This window comes from Mustela erminea, chromosome 7 (assembly GCF_009829155.1).
Source record: "Mustela erminea isolate mMusErm1 chromosome 7, mMusErm1.Pri, whole genome shotgun sequence".
NCBI lineage: Eukaryota > Metazoa > Chordata > Mammalia > Carnivora > Mustelidae > Mustela > Mustela erminea.
The window spans coordinates 134,390,397-134,412,592 of NC_045620.1; the positions used below are offsets into that span (position 1 = coordinate 134,390,397).

At 52.2% G+C, this 22,196-nt stretch overlaps 2 protein-coding genes and 1 non-coding gene across 11 annotated transcripts; 2 read left to right on the plus strand and 1 right to left on the minus strand.

Annotated features, from left to right (window-relative positions):
• Positions 1 to 6,547: 6,547 nt before the first annotated feature.
• Positions 6,548 to 11,926, minus strand: LOC116596202 (proline-rich protein 2-like). Of its 8 annotated transcripts, none has more exons than XM_032353329.1 (2): positions 10,261 to 11,926; positions 6,548 to 7,128 (listed from the first exon to the last, which is right to left on the minus strand). In XM_032353329.1, the coding sequence occupies exon 1, from the start codon at positions 11,534 to 11,536 to the stop codon at positions 10,430 to 10,432; it is 1,107 nt and encodes a 368-aa protein (XP_032209220.1). In that variant the 5' UTR covers positions 11,537 to 11,926; the 3' UTR covers positions 6,548 to 7,128; positions 10,261 to 10,429. The 8 variants fall into 8 exon arrangements, with proteins under 8 accessions (XP_032209220.1, XP_032209218.1, XP_032209219.1 ...); XM_032353327.1 differs by having other exon boundaries at positions 6,548 to 9,210; XM_032353328.1 differs by having other exon boundaries at positions 10,199 to 11,926.
• On the plus strand, positions 11,045 to 18,745 carry ODC1 (ornithine decarboxylase 1). 2 transcript variants are annotated; one of them, XM_032353320.1, is made up of 12 exons: positions 11,045 to 11,148; positions 14,061 to 14,208; positions 14,477 to 14,611; positions 14,875 to 15,048; positions 15,233 to 15,405; positions 15,820 to 15,954; positions 16,071 to 16,152; positions 16,344 to 16,427; positions 17,118 to 17,280; positions 17,363 to 17,475; positions 17,560 to 17,774; positions 18,271 to 18,745. In XM_032353320.1, exons 3-12 carry the CDS (start codon positions 14,510 to 14,512, stop codon positions 18,413 to 18,415), a joined length of 1,386 nt encoding a protein of 461 aa, XP_032209211.1. In that variant the 5' UTR covers positions 11,045 to 11,148; positions 14,061 to 14,208; positions 14,477 to 14,509; the 3' UTR covers positions 18,416 to 18,745. The 2 variants fall into 2 exon arrangements, with proteins under 2 accessions (XP_032209211.1, XP_032209212.1); XM_032353321.1 differs by lacking the exon at positions 14,875 to 15,048.
• Positions 12,622 to 12,756, plus strand: LOC116596679. The gene has a single exon (XR_004288261.1). It is a non-coding gene; the product is annotated as a small nucleolar RNA SNORA42/SNORA80 family (small nucleolar RNA).
• Positions 18,746 to 22,196: the final 3,451 nt, after the last annotated feature.

Sequence of the window (22,196 nt, forward strand, 5' to 3'; positions counted from 1 at the left end):
GCTTTCCAAGGAATATCCTGTCCTCGGCCGCAGTCCCATCCTGGGAACAAGGTTCCTGGAGGGCCAGGCTGAAAGGAGTCACTGGCTTGGTAGCTTCGGATGGTCTTCAAAACGCAAATGCTGTTGGGCATTTGTAGGTTGTACAAATTGTACAAATGTTGCAATTTGTACGTCTGAAACCAACATTGATAGTGTTCCCCTGGAGCTTCGGCATCCGACATGGTAACCACCAGCCAGGCACAGCTATTTCAAAGTTTACACTAATCAGGGGCGCCTGGGTGGCTCTGTGGGTTAAAGCCTCTGCCTTTGGCTCAGGTCATGGTCCCAGGATTCTGGGATCGAGCCCTGCATTGGGCTCTCTGCTCAGCGGGAAGCCTGCTTCCTCTAATCTCTCTCTCTGCTTCCCTCTCTGCCTACTTGTGATCTGTCAAATAAATAAATAAAAATCTTTTTAAATAAATAAATAAATAAATAAAAGTTTACACTAATCAAAATGAAATATAATCGTAAATTTGATGTCTCAGTCACTCCGGCCTCATCTCAAGAGCCACATGTGGCTCGCAGCTGCCATATTGGACAGCAGAAATACCCAACTTCCGGGGCACCTGGGTGGCTCAGTGGGTTAAAGCTTCTGCCTTTGGCTCAGGTCATGATCCCGCGGTCCTGGGATCAAGTCCCAAGTTGGGCTCTCTGCTCAGCTGGGAACCTGCTTTTCCTCCCTCTCTGTCTCTGCCTGCCTCTCTGCCGACTTGTCATCGCTGTCCGTCAAATAAATAAATAAAATCTTAAAAAAAAAAAAAATACCCAACACTTCCATCATCAGACATCGACTGGTGCAGGCGTAGAAAGTGAGCACCTCTGGCAGGAGGGGTGCCAAGAGCGTATCATGTAGACCTGGAGAGCCAATCAGAAAGGCCCACACTACAAGAGCATGTGGGAGACTCTGTAAGTCTAGATGTGATCAGAAGATCTAGAGTTGGGGACAGTGAGGCCATCCTACAAGGAGAAATTCTCCAGCTCCATCGAGGTGCCAGACTGGCTCTACCCAGAATACAGCTTCATAGATCTGTTCTCACGTTATCACATAACACATTTGTCCAAATCATTATAAAACATTCACAAACACACTTGTAAAGACAGAGGACTCTTTTATCCTATGGCTACAGCATAATTTTACCCTCCTTCCACTCGTGCTGGATGTTCGAAGTGTTTCCCATTTTTGTTATTATAAATGACATTTTCATGAACACCCTTGTGACTAAAATGTCATCTGCTTTTCAGAGTCTATCTGTGGATTGGCAGAGCCCTACAAGTGGGTCTTCTAGATTCAAGGGTACAACATGTTTAAGGTTTCTCATACTGAAGATTGTGTTCGGTAAGTGTGGTACCGGTTTAAACTGTCCTCACTGTATGGGAGAGCGACAGTCACACCCGCAGCCCGGACAGGTTCATCAGTGAAGGTCCCCAGGCAGCTCATGGCTCTTCCCTTCCTCCTGCCTGAGTATTGCTTTCACCCTGACGTGCTGCTGTTGGTTGAAAGCCCAGTCACGGCTTTCAACTCAGGCCACTTGAACTTGAAAGCTCAGGCTACTGTCTCAGATTCATCTGAAAGGACATTGGCGACAGGCCTCCCAGAATCCCGGAGATGGGCGTATGGCCTGAGCACAAGGTTCAGGCAGATGCTTTCTGGAGAGAGACAATGAAAGAGGAGTGCCCAGGAGGCCATGAGAAGATCTGAGAGATGAGGGGAGGGTCACCTAGAGGGAGGGGACAATGAGACTTCTCAGTCAATCCAAGACATGTTGAGAGTGAAGAGAACACAATCACTCATTACACAGAAACAACAGTGAAAGCCAGGGCTGACTGTCCCAGGCAAACCAGGATTTATACCTGCCTTACAATGTCATCTGGGACCACATGTCTACCCTGAAGTCAGCACCAAGAGTCTGTATGGAATGGGACCCCAGACATCAGAAATGAGGACCTAATTAGGGACTGTGGGTGTTTGGTTTCTTAATGGATGCAACAAAGGGAAAATATGGCCTTGTTGTCCTGTGAAAGTGCAGTTTCATGGGGTAACAGGACAACACGTGCCCCTCAAAGCTAATAAACCACCTCATCAAGGAAGCAGAGACCAGACAAGACCAGATATGGCCCAGAGACCCAGGAGAGGGCAGACGTAAACAGATCCGTAGGAATGTAGTTACTAGGATTTCACTGATTCGAGATGAGGCAAATTTCAATCAGCAAAGATCTAAGGGGAAGGCATTCCAGGAGAGGGAACTGGCTGGGGTAGATTCGGAAGCAGATATGAGAGTTCTCAACTGTTTGTTGTCGAGCCGCTCCCAGATGTCAAGGCCGGCACCAGGCACCTATTCTCTGTGGAATAATCCAGTAACCAACAACCATGCGAATTCCTACGTCCCGCAGTCCTACAAAATAACAGTTCGATGCCCCCACTCACAGAAAGGGGAGAGACTTTCCGGCAAGAGCCCAGGGCCAGCTGTAATGAGAGCTTCTGTTTCTGCTCACCAGGACCTGTGGCTTCAGACAGGCGGGACAGCTCCCAGGACAGGCAGTAGGGACCTGCCAGGTCTGCAGGTAATTTGAAAACGATAATAAAGCTGACCGGAAGCGGTGCTGCTGTCACTGTCCCCTGGCCTGTCAAGTCTCTCCAGCGGCACAGATGAAATACTCCTCCTTAAAAATGTCCTTCGTTCTAAACAGTCGCCACGGTCATGATCACGTTTGAATAATACGTCTGTGAAACGTTTTCATTGCTCCCCTGGTTCATAACCGTCCTACTCTGTGCCTTGGAGTAATTCGGAAATCTGTCAGTTCTGTACCTGGCGCCTGACTCACACAGACCTGGCTGCGTGTGTTTGCTGTTTCTCGTGGTTTGCAGAGGTTCGGGAGGCTAACCGGCTGGTCCTCGCCAGTTGCCCAGGACGGTTCTGCCTTTGACACTGAACGTCCCTGCCTATGAGCCTAGCCCGGGAACAGGCCACGTCGCCGCCTCCCATGACAGATAATGAAATAAACAACGGCACAAGGTTGTGAAGGCAGCACAGAGCTTGAATTATTCCATCCTTCCCTATGTTTCAGTAGGGAAAGTGTAAGCTGTATAGAAAGTGGGTGTGCTGAACGCAACATGGGATATTTGTATTTGGTGGGTACGGATTCTCGTTCATACGCGAAACGTTTAATTCAATTTGGATGGTATCTGTAGAATTGAGTTTTTTTTTTTTTATTTTAAAACAATTTCTTGGTTGTTTTAAACCTCAAGAACAAATCAAGAAAGTGATCATTGCTGCTGGTTTTTGCAGAAGTTACTAACGGAAAACAATTTAGTTGTATCAAGGAGAAGGACGTAAAAAAGTTTTCTGTTGCAGGTGTCAACTTCAGGAGACTGGCGCTGTGCGTATATTATCTCATTTAATCCCCAGGGCAATCCCAAGAGGCGGCTTCTATTATCTCCCCCATTCAGAGACAAGACGACTGAGATTCAGGAAAACGAACTGACTTGCCGGGGAGGGCTAGGATTCAAATCCGCACACTCTGTCGCCAGAGCTCGCTCTCTGACTCCTGTCCTAGGAAATGACCCCAAAGCTGGGCTCTTCCAGAGCCCAGGTATGCAAGCCCAGCAGATTTATTTATTTTAGAGAGAGAAGGGAGAAGAGGGAGGCAGATGGAGAGAGGGAGAGCGAGCACGCCCGCCAGTGGGGGGAAGGGCAGAGGACGAGAGAAAAAGAATCTTCAAGCAGACTCCCTGCTGAGCCCAGAGCCTGACTTGGGGCTCGATCTCATGACTCTGAGATCATGACCGGAGCCGAAACTGAGAACCAGATGCTTAACCCACTGAACCACCCAGGTGCCCCATTCAGAATTTTTGGTAAGAATATATATTATAGCTGCTTCTTCCAGTTGTAAAGACCATGTAACAAATTATTCCAAACTTTAGCGGGGTAAAGCTACCATCCGTTACACGTGCAGGTTTGGTGAGTCAGGGATGGTGGGGCGCGGGGGGTCTCTGTTCCATGACGTCTGGGTCTTCAGCAGGGAACATATGGTGGCCACGTGACTCCCTGCCTTGGGGTGGGCTTGTTTGTGCCGGCGCTGGCTCTCTGCTGGCTAGGAGCACAGTCCTGCTGGGAGAAAACATCTCCATGGGACTCTATACCAGGCCTAGGGTTCCCAGAGCACAGTGGCCTCAGGGCAGCCTCTTATCTTACAAGGTGACCCAGGGCTCCAAAGGTCAGCGTCCCCGCTTGCAAGGTGGAAGTTGCCTCACCTTTGCTCATTCTGGAAGTTTAAACAAGCCCGAAGGCAGCCCACGTTGCCGGGTCTTGAAGGGTGGGGGAGGGGAGGGCTGCCTTCGGAAAATCTAATCTGGGTCGCTTCTCTCTCTCCTTATCCAGCTGCTTCCTCGCTCTTCCTGGGACTTCTGGCCTCCTTCAGACCCAGGTCCCTCCGGAGGCCCCAACCCAGATGACACCGTTGGGCGTGCCCCGGGAGAGGCAGGAGATAAGGGAAGATTTCTAGTGCCAGTGGGTGAATAGAAATCAGTTGAAGCCAACCAGGGAGCCGCCCTCCTCCCTAGAGACTGAGAAGGCACAGGGATGTGATCCTTTCCCCTTAGTGGGGTGGAAGGGGAGTCCGCCGGGGAGAGGGAGTGCTCGGGTAAGGAGAGAGGGAGGAAGAGACGCCTTCTCCCTCTTTCCATGAGCCTTTGCTTTTGTAAACTGTGTCTGACGTCTAGAGCCAGGCCAGCCATCTGCCACCATGAAGACAGCTGGGCCTTCACCCTGGGCATGGAAGTGAGAAAGACCAACAGGACCTGGGTCTTTGGTGGTGGTCAGGTGTTTCTGAATGGATGAATCTGGAGCCTCCCTTCCGTGACCCTTCTTGGCAAGAGAGGTGATTAGTTTTCCCTGTTGCTCAAGCCAATAGGAAACGGGATCCTGTGCTTACTGGAACTCTTCTTGGGACGTGTCCTCCAAGTCAGCAGGAAGATGTTGACAAGCCTTTGGGAAGGGAGCCGTGCTTGTCATCAGCCAGCTTGATCTTCCCAGCCGTGCTTGTCATCAGCCCATCCCCCCAGCCCCCAGGTCAGGGCTGTTTTCGGGGGGATGGAGACGGGGCGGAGGCTGAGCCCTGAAAATCACTTGCCAGGTCTCTTGCCAACAGGGTCCAATCAGGAGGTCCCAGTAAGAGAGTGGAGAATGGGAGATGCCATGTCTTTCTCCTCCTGTCCCTCTGCTTCGAGCAGCGTCCCTGGCATTGGCTGCTTTCCCTCGGTATGTCCAGCCCCCTCTGGTCAGTGCCTCTCTGTGGTGGCCACAGTGATGCTGGGGGCCCTTCCTCCCTTTCACGCCCAGCCTGTGGGTGGTAGGGGCTTTCTGCAGCTGTTAGATACTGTTATCTCTCTAACCAGTTCCCATGTTCAATTCACTCCACTGAACTGTGGGCTGGGTCTTGAATGATACAGGCATGGCATGCCAAAGGGGAATGTTTAATACCTGCATTGGGTGGCTAAGCCCTCCTCCTGCCCTTCAAGATCACTGGGTCCTGTTGTCTGCGAGGAATTGGTTGGGTTGATGGGAAATGCAGACTGAGATCTGTCTGCGCAACCAAGGAGTGGCCCCTGGGGGTCAGAGGCTGTACCCAGAGTAAGTCCCATGCTACAGCCCTCAGTTCCCTCCCCAAGTGAAGCTCGGTACATGGATGGTGACCTCTCTCTATGCCTTTACGCTGGTGCCCTCTGCCCCTCCACAGCTCAGCCCAGCCCTGCAGGAGTCTTCCCAAGCCCAGGCTTCACTGTTTCTAATAACCAGAGCCTGCTCATGCCTTTGTCCTTGGGACCCCCTGGGGGTACCCCATGGGGCCACCGTGCTGGTGACCAGAAACAGAGCACTCGCCTGGGACCTGGGCTCCCCTCTGACTGCACACTCCTTAAGGACAGGGACCTTCTTGGCCCATCTCCTCCTTGGCAGCTAGAGGCGGCCTGGGCTAGAATCAGGGCCAGGGAAACATGTGTCCCCTTGAGTTACTCCTACAGGCTCTCCTGATGAGCCCAGACAGAAGTTGCCTTATGCTGCCCCCCCCCAGGGGGGCTCAGCCCATCATGATACTCTTGGCCCTTGGGTCTTGGGTCTGACATGGCAAGGATGTGGAGCTCACACTAACCCCAGGCAGCGCACACACTTTCCAGAAGGCCTGCACTGCGCCAGGGCCCTCCATATGCTGTTGCTTGCCATGGGAGAAAGAACTCTCGCTAGCCCCGGGGCTCCCACCCCCGGGGTTCCAGCAAGAAGTGGGGTGGTGGCAAAACCCAGCACAGGGGCCACGACACGTGGGGTCACAGGCAATCACCAGGAGGCTCAGAGAAAATCGAACAAAAGAGGTGGTGGTAGGTTGGAAGGCCGGGCCCTTGGCGGAGGTGCTGAGATGCCCAAGCACCTAGCCCTGAGCCCCGGGATCCTCCATCACCCAGACCATCAGCTGCAGGTAGGAGCCACTCAGGATAAACACGGATTGAATGAAGGAATGTTCAGGAAGAATATTCAGTGTCTTTTTGCCCTCTGATTTTGGACAGCACATAGGGAGAAGTTCCCATGAGCTAATCAGCCGCGTAAACACAAATCATAGATTTCCCCGGGGTGGGGTGGGGGGCCCTCTCTCCAATCTAACAATGTTGAGCGGCTGTCGTGTGCCAGGTACTGGGCTAGCAACTGGATGTGTGAAGGTAAGCAAGCTGTGGTCCTGACTTCAGTGGGAGTGGGAAGAGACAGGGGCCAAGACCCAAGGTGCCCATCCTGTGTGAGGCGCGCCGGGATGGCAGGCAGGCTCCGCCAAACGAAGTGGTTTAGGGGGGCTGGCACACAGCCCACTGCAGGAGAGGAGACTGGGAAAGGGAGCAGGACAGACCTGAGGGTCCTGGGTGCCGGGCTAAAGCGTCCAGACTTTACCCTCTGGGCCCAAGGCCACCAGGGAAGAGTTATAGATAAAGGAGTAAAGTGGTCAGATCTGAAAACCTTTGTCCTGCTGTCAGGGTGAGGAAGGTGGCATGTGAACCACAGTCCGTTCAGACGTCCTGCGCCTCTGTCCTCAGGCGGTTCGGAAGGCAGGCTGCGGGAAGGAAAGCATTGCTAGAATCAATTTGCCAGTCAAATGAACTCCTGCTCTTAATGTCTGGACAGAGGCCACCTTTTCTCTGCAATGTACCATGTGGCCACCGACCTGCCACGGGGCACCCTTGGGATCCAGGAGGTCCACACTGCGTTCCAGCAACTTCCCGGGGAGCCACACCAGGGCGGGTCAAGGTGGGGCCGTGAGACCACACTTTATAATGTCCTGGACTTCCACTTACACAGAGCTGTTCTTTGGCTTCTGACAGACACCTATGGAGGTGCTCCCCCTTCTGTGATGACACCTGTGTTGCTCAGAGCAAGGAGGGCCTCCCGGAAACTCTCTGTGCCTGGGGCACATCATTTGCATATTGGCAAAGATGGCACACTTTCCACCTTGGAGGGCGGACGGGATTTTTGGAAACACTTCAAGTGATTCGAGGGCAAGGCTAGTGAGTGGTGAGTGACAGAGCGTCCGAACACAGAGTCAAACATCCACAGGTGACTAGAGCATCCCTTGACTGCTTCCAAGGTGTCCTGGGAAGTCTTCATGTAACTGGAGGTCACGCGCCTCACTCCAGAGCCGACTCTTGCGTTTCTGGGAAGATACCTGGTGCAGTAGCAGATGGCCTTGGACATGTGGACAGAACACAAACCTATTTTCCAGGAGGCTCTCAAAGTCTAATATTCCAATAGCGACCGCGTGGATACATAAATGTTCACTGAGTGTTGTCTTTTATGTTATTTAATTATTTCCAGTAAAGGTGACTCCTTAAATTTGAATTTGCTATATACACCTTCATAAGCCCTTTCGTGTTAATAAGTTCATGAAGTAAAAACACCCCCTTCTTCAGACATAGCCTCATTTTTTAGTTCAAAAACATATATAGTAGATTTATACATAAGCCTCATTATGAAAGATTCTTAGAATATCAGAGCGCAAGAGCTTCCCTGTTTTTGTACGCCGATCTAGCCACAGAGTATTTTACAAGCAGCTGGAGACCCAGCCAGGGAAAGGGAAGCCCCGGGCTCCAGAAGGAGCTCGGTGGTAGGGGTAGCTAAAAAAACATGGAGTTGGTCCTATAGCTTAGGTGGGATGACTAAGGATACAGATCCTACTGGCACATCCAACATGATTTATGTTTTTTTTTTTTTTCTTTCCTGCCATTACGGCTTCTGCTCCAAACACAAAAACCTCACCTTCACGTTAGTGTAACTTTTAGGCATTGGCCAACGCGTAGTTGACAAGGATCTGTTGCTTTTCTCCAAGGGAAGAGATAGTCTGGGAGACGACAGAGTCTACCGAAAATATGCAGAAAGACATTAATGCCACGCATTTGAATAAGGCCGAGTTTAGTCATCACCGATTTGCCTTCCCAAATCCAGGTTAGTAGCTGGGTTTCATGACTCACACCCTGCTAACTCCCAGACCCTAGGCCAAGGGCCGCTCCAAGAGTTTGCCTGCAGCCAGCCGGGCCAGTGCTCGCGGAAGCAGCACGGCCTCTTTCCTTTGTTTCTGTTTCCTAATCTGGGTCAGATGGATCATCTGGACAAGACGGGGCCTCCCCAGAGGAAAGTACGGCGTGCGGGCAGGGGTTTCCACGTCTGGCATGGGCCAGCCGGAGCAGCAGTGTATACAGGTGACCTGGGAGTGAGCGGCACGTATGTACAGGAGAGGGGCAGACCACCTGGCTTCCTCAGTCGAGAACTTGCCTCTCATGTCAGTTACTACCTCTAAGTCTAAAATACAATCACACAGCTGAGTGGGAACAGGACCCTTGATCTGACCCAAAACGTTCCCTTAATGGCTGGAGACACGGAGGCTCAGAGGGTCAGGGAGGTGGCCAGGTCACACTATGAGGGCAGCAAGCTACTGGCAGGACAGGGGATGACCGTGCTTCCCTCCACGCCAGGCCACTACCCGGACCCCACAGGCTGAGACATCTGGTCCCCGCTGCCTGGAGGAGGCTGCAGAGTGGGGACAATGTTCTCCTGGCAATGACTGGCTGATTGACCTGCCAAAGAGAGCCGAGGGTGTGGACACTCTTCCCCACTTGGCCATGGCACTGGACCCGCGAGACTTCTGGAATGTGAGGAAAAGTCTGTCATTGGGACAAAATGTTTCTTCACAGAGGGGGTACAAATACCAGTGTGCTTCCCGTGAGTCTAAAGCTGTCTCATTTTGCGTCTGGGCTGTCCGGTTCTCTGACGGGCTGTTAATCTCATCCTAGGGTAGGAATTAAGCTTGTCAGGGTGGAGATAACTCCCTGCCTCCCTTCCCTAGTTGAGCGGTGCTGGGTACCCACCCATGGGCTGCTCAAGGACTATGTAAAAATAAAGTTGAGCAAGGTGTGCCTCAGGCCTGGGGACAGTGCAGGGGAAGTTTTTCAAAACCTCACAGGGATTTTGCAGCTGTAAACATCCTTGTATCCTCTGGTCAAACTTCCTTGGAGGCCCAGAGAAGGGAAGTAATAGCCCCAAGTTCACGCAGCACTCCTGCACCAGGGATGGGGTACAGCACTGAGCTCCTCCAAGGTCCCTCTGCACCAAACTGGCAACCTGCCTGGACTAGCGTCCCATGCCCTTTAAATCCTCACGGGGACCCTGCGGTGGGGCACACCCCACACTCGAGGATGGGATGTGACTGTTGCACTTTGTCTTCAAGGGAAAGAATGATAAGATGAAAGAAAAAAAGAAGTGCCCCACAGTCCTTCTCCCCTCCCTGGGGTCAGCAGCGGGGTGTGGCCCACATCCCAGAGAGGCACCGTCCTCCCCCACGGACTGCATACTCAGGAATAACCCAATGCCTAGGGCTTCGCCTCCGGCTTCATTGTGCAGCCTGTCGCTGTGCGGGGACTTACAGGCTCTGCCCAAACGAGGCACTCGCACCTGCCCTTAGAGACATCTAGTCACCCCGAATGCCGTCCACAATGGTAAAGGGCAGTGGAGGGACTTGGTGGCCTGTGGTCTCTCTACCTCCTTCCCCTAAGGCCCCTAGACAAGCCTCTGGCTTAACACCGCCCGCGTGTCTTCGCGTGGCGGTCGCTGCCGGCCATCCAGACGGAACACACCTGGATACGTTGAGCGGCCCGAAGCGGGGCCCCCGACTTGCCAGGTGACCCTCAGCACGCACCTGGCCCCCGTCTGCGTCTGCGCCCCATTCTTGGCGTGAAGCCAGAATCGTCACAGTTCCCCTCTCCTAGGACAGGAGGCGCCTGGCAGGAGGGGCCAGAGTCCACCCGGGGTCCACGTGGCCCGCTTGCGCCCGCGATCTCCTTTCTCTGCACTAGGACACGAGGCACTCAAAGCCAAGAGGAAGAACAGTTCTGCCCAGCGCGGATGCTGAAATTCGGCCTGGTTCGCCAGCAGGCGCCCGCTCGTGCCCCAAAGCTGGTGTCCCGGAGCGCAGCGGTCGCCGGCGGGCCCAGGACCTGAGGCGTCGTGCGCGTGCGCGGGCCCGCCGCAGGGCCGGGAAGGGCGCGAGGCCGCCAGGGATGCCCCGCGGCGTCGTGCGCGTGCCCGCCGCAGGGCCGGGAGGGGTGAGAGGCCGCCGGAGGCGTCCTGCGGCGTCGTGCGCGTGCGCAAATCTGCCGCAGGGCCGGGAGGGGCGCGAGGCCGGGGGCGGGCCCGCTGGCGCTCGGAGCCGCTGACGTTGAGGGCCCGCGCTCCCCATCCTCCGTCGGGCCGCGGGTTGGCCGCCGCGGGCGCGCTCCGCCCCCTTCCTCGGAGGACGCCCGGACGGAACCGATCGCGGCTGGTTTGAGCTGGTGCGTCTCCATGACGACACGCGCGGTGCTATAAGTAGCGGAGCGGCGGCGCGTCGGCTTTGTCAGTCCCTTCAGCCTCCGCCGCCGCCGCCCCTCTGCCAGAGCTCCGGCGCCACCTCGGGCCGGCGGTCCTCCGCGGGAGGCAGCGAGGCGGCGGGCGGCCGGCTGACGGGGGCGGCGGGGCGGCCGGCGGTCCTGCGCGCTCGGCGGCGGCGTCTCCATGGGGCTGGCCCGCGGCGCCCCAGCGCTCTGAGGTGAGAGGGGGCGCGTCCGGGCGGTTGGGAGGCGGGAGGGGGGACGGCCACGTGTCCCCGCGCGGCGGGCCGGAGGCCCGGGGCTGACCCTGCGCCCGGAGCTGCGAGGGGCACGTGGTTGTCGCGCCGACCGCGGGTCCCTGACCCCCCCACCCTCCGGGGCCCGCGTCCCTCCGTGGAGCGGGACTTCGGACCCCTGGTCCTGCGCGCGCCCGGCGGCCACCCTCGGCGCGGCCGGTCCTGCTCCGGATCGCCTCGGCTTGGGGCAGCCAGGGCCGGAGGGGACTGCGTCTCCCGTCTTCCGACCCGCGGCAGTGGGGACTCGGAGCCGGAAGCTGTCGGGAAGGCCCGCGGTTCTTTCAGCCGCTGTTCTTTTTCTAAAACCCATGCGGCCAGCCCGGCAGCAGGTGCAGGAGAGGGACGAGCGGGCCCGAGCAAGTCTCGGGCTCCCGTCGCTCCGCTCACTTCCATTAGGGTGAGGCAGGCCATTGCTGCCTCCCTGCCGTGCAATTTTCTCTTAGCGTCTGTGTACGGAGGAAGCGACCCGATAGAGCCGCTCTCCGGAGTTGCTGGAGCTCAGATGGGAGAGAGCCTTGTCTTGACGACGGCAGTACATTCTCCATTCGTTGTGCCCTAGAGTTGGCTCTGTGAGGAGTCTTGGGATGACTTAGAGATCTAAGAAGGGTCTAGAATATTGAGATCCCAGTCCAGGCAACAGACTGACCCGTACGAGGCAGCCCTTAAGGTTTTCCAAACAAGCTGATGGTGGTGGTTTTGAGAATCCCAACTAATGGGTAAGTGTGGGGAGCAGAACTTTTTAGAAAGGTCTGGGGAGCACAAAGAATGGGTTGGCTTTATTTAAGCTAAAATTGGGCATGGTTTAGTTGACTTGTGAAATTTTTTTTCAGTTTGCTTAAATTGGTCTCTGTCTCTTGTGTAATACTTCCCGGCTGGCAGGAGAGACCTTCCCAGTAGAGAGTGGTGTCTGTGCTCACTAACCCATCCTTTCAAGTGACTTAGCTCTTCAGAACACTGAAGGGTGAAACTGTGTTGCAAGTTTTCAAAATAAAGCTTTAAAAGATACTTAACAGTAACATTTCAAAGTAATAATTTCCCAAGTTTAAGCTTGAACATTGCTTTAAAGCTCTTCTAACAAGATCCTAGCTAAAGAGTCCAATCTGTTACTGTGTGAACCTGCCTTCAGTGTCGAATATATAGACACAACGGGTTTGCCGTCCCCTTAGACTCTTGACTTCCCCTAGAGGTGGTTTCGGCAACGTAGGTTGACAATGCCAGAAAGTCACATTAGATCAAGTCTTAGAACAAGTTCTTCCTCTGGCTCAGTCGGTAGAGGATGTGACTCTTGATCATGGGGTTGTAAGTTCAAGCCCCACGTTGGGTGTAGAGATTTTAAAAAATAAATAAAATCTTAAGAAAGGGGGGAAAAAAACAACAAAGGACAAGCTGTACCGTGCATGGGTTTGGATTTATGGCAGGCTCGTCCCCCTGGGCCTCTCATAGTGTCCCATGCCAGAGCAAACCGTGGCCCCGAACCATTGCCTGGCCTCTCTGCCGTAGGCTACAGGCACTGAAGCGGGTCGCACAGTGAAAAAAAAGTCCTGCCCAGCAGAAATTACATAGGTTAGAATCAGTAATTTGTGTCACATTTTGTGAAGACCCAAGGACAGTGGCTCTGAATGTTATGAGCTTTATTTTTGCTTATTCGTAATTCTTGTCTGCCTCCTTATTTTTGTTATTCATAAAGTTAGCCAGAAATTACTTCCATGTGATTATCGTTCATTAACTAAGCAAGGACGAGATGAGATTTGCAGAGTCGCTGACTTGATCGCCAGCTCTGGTTTAAGAACGCTGATTTCTGATCAGATACAGGAGCTGTGATACATTTTATTGATAATGAAGATTGCTTACTGTAAAAATACATGTTTGGGGGGTGTGCCTGGGTGGCTCAGTGGTTTAAGCCTCTGCCTTAGGCTCTGCTCAGGTCGTGATCTCAGGGTCCTGGTGATGGAGCCCCGCATTGGGCTTCTCTGCTCAGCAGGGAGCCTGCTTCCCCCTCTCTCTGCCTGCCTCTCTGCCTACTTGTGATCTTTCTGCCAAAGAAGTAAAATCTTTTTAAAAAATATGCATGGCCTGAAAATAAAGTAGCATAAAAATGAACTCAGAAAATTCTTAGGAAACTTCAGAGCATCAGTAAGTTTAGCCTTAGACATTTCCACAATGCCTTTCAGTTATTAAAACTTTTGTGAAGACTTAGGGAAAACAGAAGGTAGATGTTTATAAGGCTCCTTTTAGTAATTACTGAAGTGTTCTCTTAAGCTTCTAAAGAGATAACATATCCCTGAAATCAAATAAACTGGCCATTATAAACAATTTTTCTGTTTTAGTGAAATGAGGATTCTGAAACCTGCTTTCTATAGATTTTTTAGCATGAATATTTGAAGTGCTTATTTTGAGGTATATAGTAGTACATGTAGGATTTTAGCGTTGGGGCGCCTGGGTGGCTCAGTCATTAAGCCTCTGCCTTTGGCTCAGGTTATGATCCCAGGGTCCTGGGCTGGAGCCGCCATCCGGCCCCCTGCTTTAGCAAGAAGCCTGCTTCTCCCTCTCGTCCTCCCCTGGCTTGTGTTCCCACTCTCGCTGTTTCTCTATCAAATAAATAAATAAAATCTTAGAAGATTTAGTGTGTTGCTTTGAGAAAGTCTAGTGTTGAACGTGCAGTGTCCTTGGATAGTGGAGAGGTTTCTGGAATCCTGTGGCTTACGCCCAGAAGGAGGGGATTCCGAAGTCCAGTGGGTGAGCCAGCGATCTCCGGAGAGCGCCTGTGCAGCCCTGCTTTCTGTGTGCTCGCATCACAGTCCGTGCCTGATCTTTCCATTTGATGCCTTCCTAAGGTGGACAGCAAATTCGGTGTTGATCAGACCATTCCCCCTGCTGCACTGGGGCGCACGCATCCTCAGCGGGATTTGGAATTCTGGAGAATTGCCTTTGTGAGAAATTGGCCACCATTTCTTTAAGTTCCATTTCTCCTTAGTTTTCCATGTAAGTATTCATGGTTGTTGCAGGTTATTATTAACAATTACTGAGTGTTGGGGGCTCCTGGGTGGTTCAGTTAGGCCTGTGCCTTAGGCTCAGGTCATCCTAGATGGAGCCCCACATCTGGCTCTCGGCTCAGCAGGGAGTCTGCTTCTCCCTTTCCCTCTGTGTCGTCCCCCACCCCACCCCGAACGGTCTTGCTCAAATTTTTTTTTTAGAACATGAACTGAGTATTGCTATGGCTTCTGAGTAAATTTTTTCACCTTATTTGCAGTTTGTTACATATTTGGAGGAACTTCAAGAAACCATGAACAACTTCAATAATGCGGAATTAGACTGCCATTTCCTCGATGAAGGCTTTACTGCCAAGGATATTCTGGACCAAAAAATTAATGAAGTTTCATCTTCTGTAAGTTTAAGTCCGTGCTAGCAGTGCAGCTTTAAAAATCCTGGGCACCTGAGTGAGAAACTTGAGTGGGGTATTAAGGAAGTAGAATGGAACATGGCATGTTAGGTAATTCAGAATTTATTAGCTACGAATCACTCTGTGGTAATAGTGACCAGGGTAAAGAAAAGCGGGTTCCTTGAGACTGATGGGAATGACAGGGGGAGGCTGCATGTGGGAGTGTGATTAGGCCGCTCATGAGTTCCCTGCAACCACTCTTGCTGTAGGATGATAAGGATGCCTTCTATGTGGCCGACCTGGGAGACATTCTAAAGAAACATCTGAGATGGTTAAAAGCTCTTCCTCGGGTCACCCCCTTTTATGCAGTCAAGTGCAATGATAGCAGAACCATAGTGAAGACCCTTGCTACCATTGGGACGGGGTTTGACTGCGCCAGCAAGGTAAGCAAAGCAGCGGGACTCGGGATGATGATTTCAGATGGCCCTGGTGCTCCCAGCAGGGTGGGTCAGAGTTGGGTTTCTTGGGCAATAGACAGCAGTGAAAGTGGGGGCGCTGAATTCCCATTTTCCTGTTTCTTTCTTTGATTGGCTTCATATCTATCAATAATATACTCCTGTTTTTCAGACTGAAATACAATTGGTACAAAGTCTTGGGGTGCCTCCAGAGAGGATTATCTATGCAAATCCTTGTAAACAAGTGTCTCAGATTAAGTACGCTGCCAACAATGGAGTCCAGATGATGACTTTCGATAGTGAAGTTGAACTGATGAAGGTTGCCAGGGCACATCCGAAGGCAAAGTGAGTTGTGACTCCTCGTTTGTGGGCAGGTCACATACGGGATCTACACGTTGTGTCAAGATTCTATACTTGAGTATAAAGTATAGGAGTGTGCTGATCAGAGGCAGAGTAGAAAATCTCAAATCCTCTCGATGAATAAAGCTGTAGGAGAGTCTTGGGGTGCCTGGGTGGCTCAGTCGGTTAAGCGTCTGCCTTCTGCTTAGGTCGTGATCCCAGGTCCTGGGACTGATCGGGGAGCAGAAATCTGCTTCTCCTTTTCCCTCTGTTCTCTCTGATTCTATCCCAGGTAAATAGAGATTCTTAAAAAAGTATGAGACTCAAATCAGAGGGTATCAGTCACAGATTGTTTTTATTATAATCATGGCTATCAGTGGTCTTCTTTCGGGAAATTTGATACACTTTTTCTGCTTCTAGGTTGGTTTTGCGGATTGCCACCGATGATTCCAAAGCAGTCTGTCGCCTCAGTGTTAAATTCGGTGCCACACTCAAAATCAGCAGGCTTCTCTTGGAACGGGCGAGAGAGCTGAATATTGACATCATCGGTGTCAGGTGAGATCCTGGCGGTGCGCAGAGACTTAAGATACTGGACAGTGCACATCTCGGGTTTTTCTCGCACTATGAGTAGCGATTTTCAGAAATAGCATATTCTCCTTTCTTTGCCCCAGCTTCCACGTGGGAAGTGGCTGCACCGATCCTGAGACCTTCGTGCAAGCCATCTCCGATGCCCGCTGTGTCTTCGACATGGGAGTGAGTATATGTAAACCCAGTTGCGGGCTGTGGGCTGGGGAACAGGGCTGACGGTAACAAGCCTCAGTTCTAGAATTAACCTTTTCCAAAAGTCATTGCATATTCCAGAGGCTTAAACCCAGCTGCTGCATACATTTTTACAGCTTGTTACTGATCTGGCTGCTTGATTGACTTGACTTTCTTGACTCTAGGCTGAGGTTGGTTTCAACATGTATCTACTTGATATCGGTGGTGGCTTTCCTGGATCTGAGGATGTGAAGCTTAAATTTGAAGAGGTAATTTATAGCAGAAATACAGCTATTTTTAGCAAGTTCCATTTTCATGTATTTCAAACTTAAGTGTTTTAAGTAATAACAAAAGAAATTATACAAACATAAAAATGTTTTGGTATATTTTCAGTGAGTTCTGTTGTTTAAAATTGTATTACATGTGCTTTGGTTTTCTTAACCACAGTGAGTCCATTTCCCCCAGATTGTGGGAAATAGTTGAGTAGGAAAGAGCATGCAGACTTTGGTACATCATTACCCCAAATAGGGTTTTCTAAATTTTGTACTTCCGAACATTTTAATTGTTTTAGTCACTTACAAAGTTAAAATGGACATCTTACTAAATACGGGCCATTTTGCAGTGGTTGAGTTTATGAAATAGATCCACTTTTCTTGTTACAGTTTTGTGAGATGGGTAGAATAGAGTCTGTCCTATTGACGTGTATTTGGTAGATTAAAATATTTAGGCACCTTCATACCTCAGTAAGCAGTAATAAATTTAAAGCGTTGTTTGATAGAATTCTGCCCATCAAATCCCAAAGGGAAATCCATGTGAAACCGCAGGGAGATGCTGCCGTTGGTTTTTCTTCCGCTGCGTTGCTCGACAGTAAACCTGCCTGCTGCTGGCGTCCTGTCACGGCACTGGTTTTCTCTCTGCGGTGAGCTCTCCTTGGTGACACCCCTTGCTGTCTCTCGCAGATCACCAGTGTTATCAACCCAGCCCTGGACAAGTACTTCCCGGCTGACTCGGGCGTGAGCATCATAGCCGAGCCTGGCAGATACTACGTTGCATCAGCCTTCACGCTCGCAGTTAACATCATTGCCAAAAAACTCGTATTAAAGGAACAGACAGGCTCTGATGGTACGTATAAAGGCCGAGTCATCACACACATAGCTGTACGGTGGTAGAAAAAGTGGTAATTGAGACTCTGGTGTCCTTCCAGATGAAGAGGAGTCCAATGAACAAACCTTTATGTATTACGTGAACGATGGCGTGTATGGCTCATTCAACTGCATCCTCTATGATCACGCACATGTGAAGCCCCTCCTGCAGAAGGTACCCTCCGAGCACGGTCCGCACAGCAGCGAGGCTGTGGTCATAGCGAGGGCAGCTAGGTAACGTTTTTCTCTCTCGATGCAGAGACCCAAACCAGATGAGAAGTACTATTCAACCAGCATATGGGGACCAACGTGCGACGGCCTGGACCGCATTGTCGAGCGCTGTGACCTGCCCGAGATGCACGTGGGCGATTGGATGGTGTTTGAGAACATGGGCGCCTACACGGTCGCAGCTGCTTCTACTTTCAACGGGTTCCAGAGACCGACCATCTACTACGTGATGTCGGGGCCGACGTGGTTAGTGACGACGGCGCGTGTTTCTGGTTTGACAAGAACAGCTTTCTCCTGGGGTTTCTGCTGGCTCTTGCCTGGTTGAGTCAGAAGAAAATCATCTTGTTTAGGTGTAAATACTAAAAAGGTTTTTAAAAGTAGTTCTCTGCCTGCATTAAGAATATATGCTTGAGGAAATTTAGAAAATATAAGTGGAAGATTCCTCTGGTGATACTAATCTGTATTCTCGGATTTTTATAGAGGTGTAACTCTTTCAAAAAAAAAAAAAAAGCCTGGGGTATTTCTGTGTAAATAGAGTATTGTCACGAATGCACATGACTTGTGCTTTCCCTGTTACTGAAAGGGTGGTCCTGAAGACAGGCTTGCTTCTGGAATGTGCTGACTCGCTTCCTGGGGAGGTAGTGGCCAAGGGAGCACACAGGCTCTTGGGGAAGGGACGCTCTGGAGGCCGCCTGGTTCCGGGGGACTTGGGGTTTCTGAACCTGCCACTTCTATCTCTCAGGCAACTGATGCAGCAGATCCAGAGCCGCGACTTCCCGGCTGAGCTGGAGGAGCCGGACGCCAGCCCCCTGCCCGTGTCCTGCGCCCGGGAGAGCGGGCTGAAGCGCCCCCCGGCCACCTGTGCCTCCACCAGCGTTAACGTGTAGGTGTTGCTCCTGTAGCTGTTAGCTTCGAGTTGAGCATGGATTGGGGGATCGGGGGGGACTGTAACTTAATTCCTGCTAGTTTTGAGATGTCTGTAAGTAGGGTCGGCACGGATGCAACAGTGTGGAAGACGAGGAGATGGGGTCACTTATCTGTGTTCCTATGGAAACTATTTGAATATTTGTTTTATATGGATTTTTATTCAATTTTCAAACATGCTACTAAGGGGTGCCCCTCCGCTGCTGAGCAAGCGTTTGTAGCTTGTACTTTGGCAGAACGGGCCAAAAGCTTAGTGTTGTGACCTGTTTTAAAAATAAAATATCTTGAAATAATTGGGCATTGGAGAGTTTTTGCAGCGTGTCCATTCCCGGTGGTGTGCCTCAAATGTGTTTTATAAGTGAGAATTGGTCCCAGTAGCTGAGAAGGTTGTCCCAGAGAACTTACAGGTTGGTGGTTTTCAGTGTTTTGAAAATGCATCGAAATGCTGTCTTCCTGCCTAGCACGTCCATTTTGAGTCTGGGAGTCTTGTATGAAGTTTGCTGTGGAGCCTCACACAGAAGAGAGGGTTTGGCCCACACATAGGTGGAGGGAAAAGCGTGGGTGACACAGGCCCTGAATGTCCCCAGACGTGGCTGTGCAGGAGCACCCAGAGCTCTTCGTTGCCTGCGGGTATCAGGGCTGTGCCAGAGGAGGACCGTGGAGTCCTGAGCGCTGCCGCGGGACAGATGTTCCTTCCGCTAATCTTCTCTCCAGGGCCCAGTTGCAGAGCGGCAGGTTAGGAATGTGGTACAACACTGGGCGGTCAGCTCATTTAATAAATTCCGCAGTTACCCTGTGTTGTAGGTCTCTCCTCTCTTAGACTTTGACCGCTGGCCTTTTATATTCCCTTACTCGACTCGTACCCCTCCTGCCCCCAAAGGACATCAGGTTCTCACACTGTGGACCCCCTCAAGATCATCATGTCCAATCCTGCAGTAGCCATATGCAGGGAAGGAAGGTGTGCACAAACCAGACGGGGCCCTAGTAAGCCCCTGGGCCCTGCTGTCACAGAGCAGTATTGTCTCACCTACCAGGGAGGTGTAGCAAGACCAGAGTCCAGATGGCAGGGAGTGCTGTAGAGTGGATTCCAGGGGAACGACCTGTTTCCTAAAAACCACCTTCCATGCCCAAGACCTGGGTTCCCCATGGGCACTGCATCGCTGTGGTGGCCGAATTTCCTCTTCCCACTGCTCAGCCAGGCTCAGGCTGGGCGTGTCACCAGCTCTGCTCTCCCTAGACCTGAGGATACGGTTTTAGTTGTTGTACATACCAACATACATCAGAAGCTACAAACACAATAGTTCTGACTAGAGTAGGGTCCAAGGGGTGGGGGGAACCTCTCCGACTGTCCCACTTCTGTGAGCACATCCTTTCCTGATTCCTCAGGACGTTCAAAATAGAGGAATTGGTGTTGAGAAATGGGAGCAAGTCCCCCAGCCTGGGATCTTGGTAAACGAGGACTTCAAAGCCACCCCAGGTCATCCGGTTCCCACCCACACGACAGCCTCAGCCTCACTCCCGACCCCCTGCTTAAACCACTTGTCAGCTGACAGGGCTTCTGGGATTTGCCAAGGCCATGTTCGGGTCTGGAGGATAGTATGGCCTGGACTGGGTGAAATGGCCTTCTCTGGTCCTTAGACCCGAGAGTGGGCAGATGAGTTTGGCCAAAGAGGAGGAGATCTCCTGCTGGGTGTGTGTCCACTCCAAGACCCCGCAAGTCCTCGGTTGCTGCGTGTAGTTACCTATGCCAGGTGGTGAAGAAAGATGACGCTGTCTAGGGGCACCTGGGGGGCTGGCTGGTTGAACGTGTGACCCTTGGTCTTGGCTCAGGTCATGGTCTTGGCTGTGAGATTGAGCCCAACGTCGGGCTCAACACAGAGTCTGCTTCTCTCTCTCCCTCTGCTCCTCCCCATGCTCTGGGGTGCCCTTGCTCTCAAAAAAAAAAAACAAACAAAACATTCACAGAAAACTGACACTCCCAGACTTTATAAATAGAGTGTGAAGTGACTGTGGCTCTGGGCCTGCACTAGGCAGCCGGGGGGATTTTCCTCCTGAGAGTGCCGGAGACTGTGGATAATAGGCTCCCCACGGGAAGAGACCTGGGGGTCTCAAGCTGTTGGTCCAGGATGAAGGCGGGTCTCAGCCCATCGGGCTCCGCGTTCGGTTCACTTGGGGACCATCTTCCGAGGGCAGGTTGTGGGGCCCGCCCCGCACTCCGGAGATGGGGTGGTTGGGATGGGGGGTTACGGCCTGGGAAGAGCAAGAAGGGCCTCCCCAGCTCCTCGTGTCACACATTCGGGGTGAGCGTTTTCATGAGCAGACACAAAGTTAACACACTTGAAGTCAAAAAGGTAAGAAACAGAACTGTGTGACCTGAGCTGCCTTTTTTCATATTAGCCGGGCTCTGGTCACTAAACAAAACAATATGATAGCAGCCGAGACACAACATGGACTCAGAGAAGTCTGAGATTTCTAGACTCAAATGTGCACGAACACGGATGGTGCTTGGCGGGAGGGGGGGCAGATGAAGGGGTTTCTCTGGGCGCCGGCTAAGCAGGGCTGCTCGCCCCGGTTGCCGAGAAGGGTGACGGCGGGAGCCCTCTCTGCAGGCCATCGGGCCACATGGCAAATAATCCTAACTCTGACCCAGCAATTCTAAGGATTTGCTGACAGAAATCCCTTTGCGGGCTCTTCCCTGCACTGTGACCACACGTTGGAGACCCCCCCATAACCGTCGGGTACGGACGGGCAAGGCATTCGGTGGAACGGGGGCCCGTGGCCACTCGAAGCCGCCAGAGCTGACAGGGCCCGCGTGCCAGCCCGAGCGAGCACAAAGAGCGTGGGGAGAGCAAACACCCAGCAGGCCGCGCGTGTGCGCGTGTGAGTGTGTGTGCGGGCGTGTGCGCACATTCCGCCTGTGCACAGAGCCTTTCTGGACGAGCAGACAAAGGGGTGGGGGGAGGCTGGGGCCTGAGGAGACTACACAGCCCTGGGACACGGGTCCGCAAGACTCATCTTAAATCTCGAGCCTCCCAAAGGAGGAAGAGGCTCAGAAGCCAATTGGTCGAGCCTCGTCCCACGGCGGAGGCCAGAGGCAGGCCCTGGGACTCCCACGTCCACTTGGCGCCTCTCCTAGCCCACAAATGCGTCACTGAACTTGAAGCCAGAGGCTTTCCAGTCCCGCACTGGCGGTTGTTACGAGGGAGGGTCAGTGAAGCCCCAAATGTAGGCCCCCGAGTGAAAAACGCTTGAAGAGTCTCGCTGCTGTTGCTGGGGCTGGAGGCTGGTTCCATCCCCGCGGCTCACTGGAGGACGGGGAGGGTCCTGAGCAGACGGGCCCGGGGTGGGCTGGTCTCCGCAGCTTCTGACCCGCCCCGGGGACCGCGCACACTCAGCTCCCTGCTTGAGGAGTAGAGTTGCCAGACTCAGCAAGTAAAAATTAAAGAAACTGCATGGGACACGTATCTCTTGTCTGAAATAGAAACTGAACTGTGTAATACTATCAAAAAGGCCTCGGAGTCCTGGGTATCAGGAGCCCAGCCTCCGCCTGTGTGTGCGGTGTGGCCCACAGAAAGGCGCTCCTCAATGTTCATAGCAGCAATGGCCACGGTCGCCAAACTGTGGAAAGAACCAAGATGCCCTTCAACGGGCGAATAGATAAAGAAAATGTGGTCCATATACACTATGGAGTATTATGCCTCCATCAGAAAGGATGAATACCCAACTTTTGTAGCAACATGGACG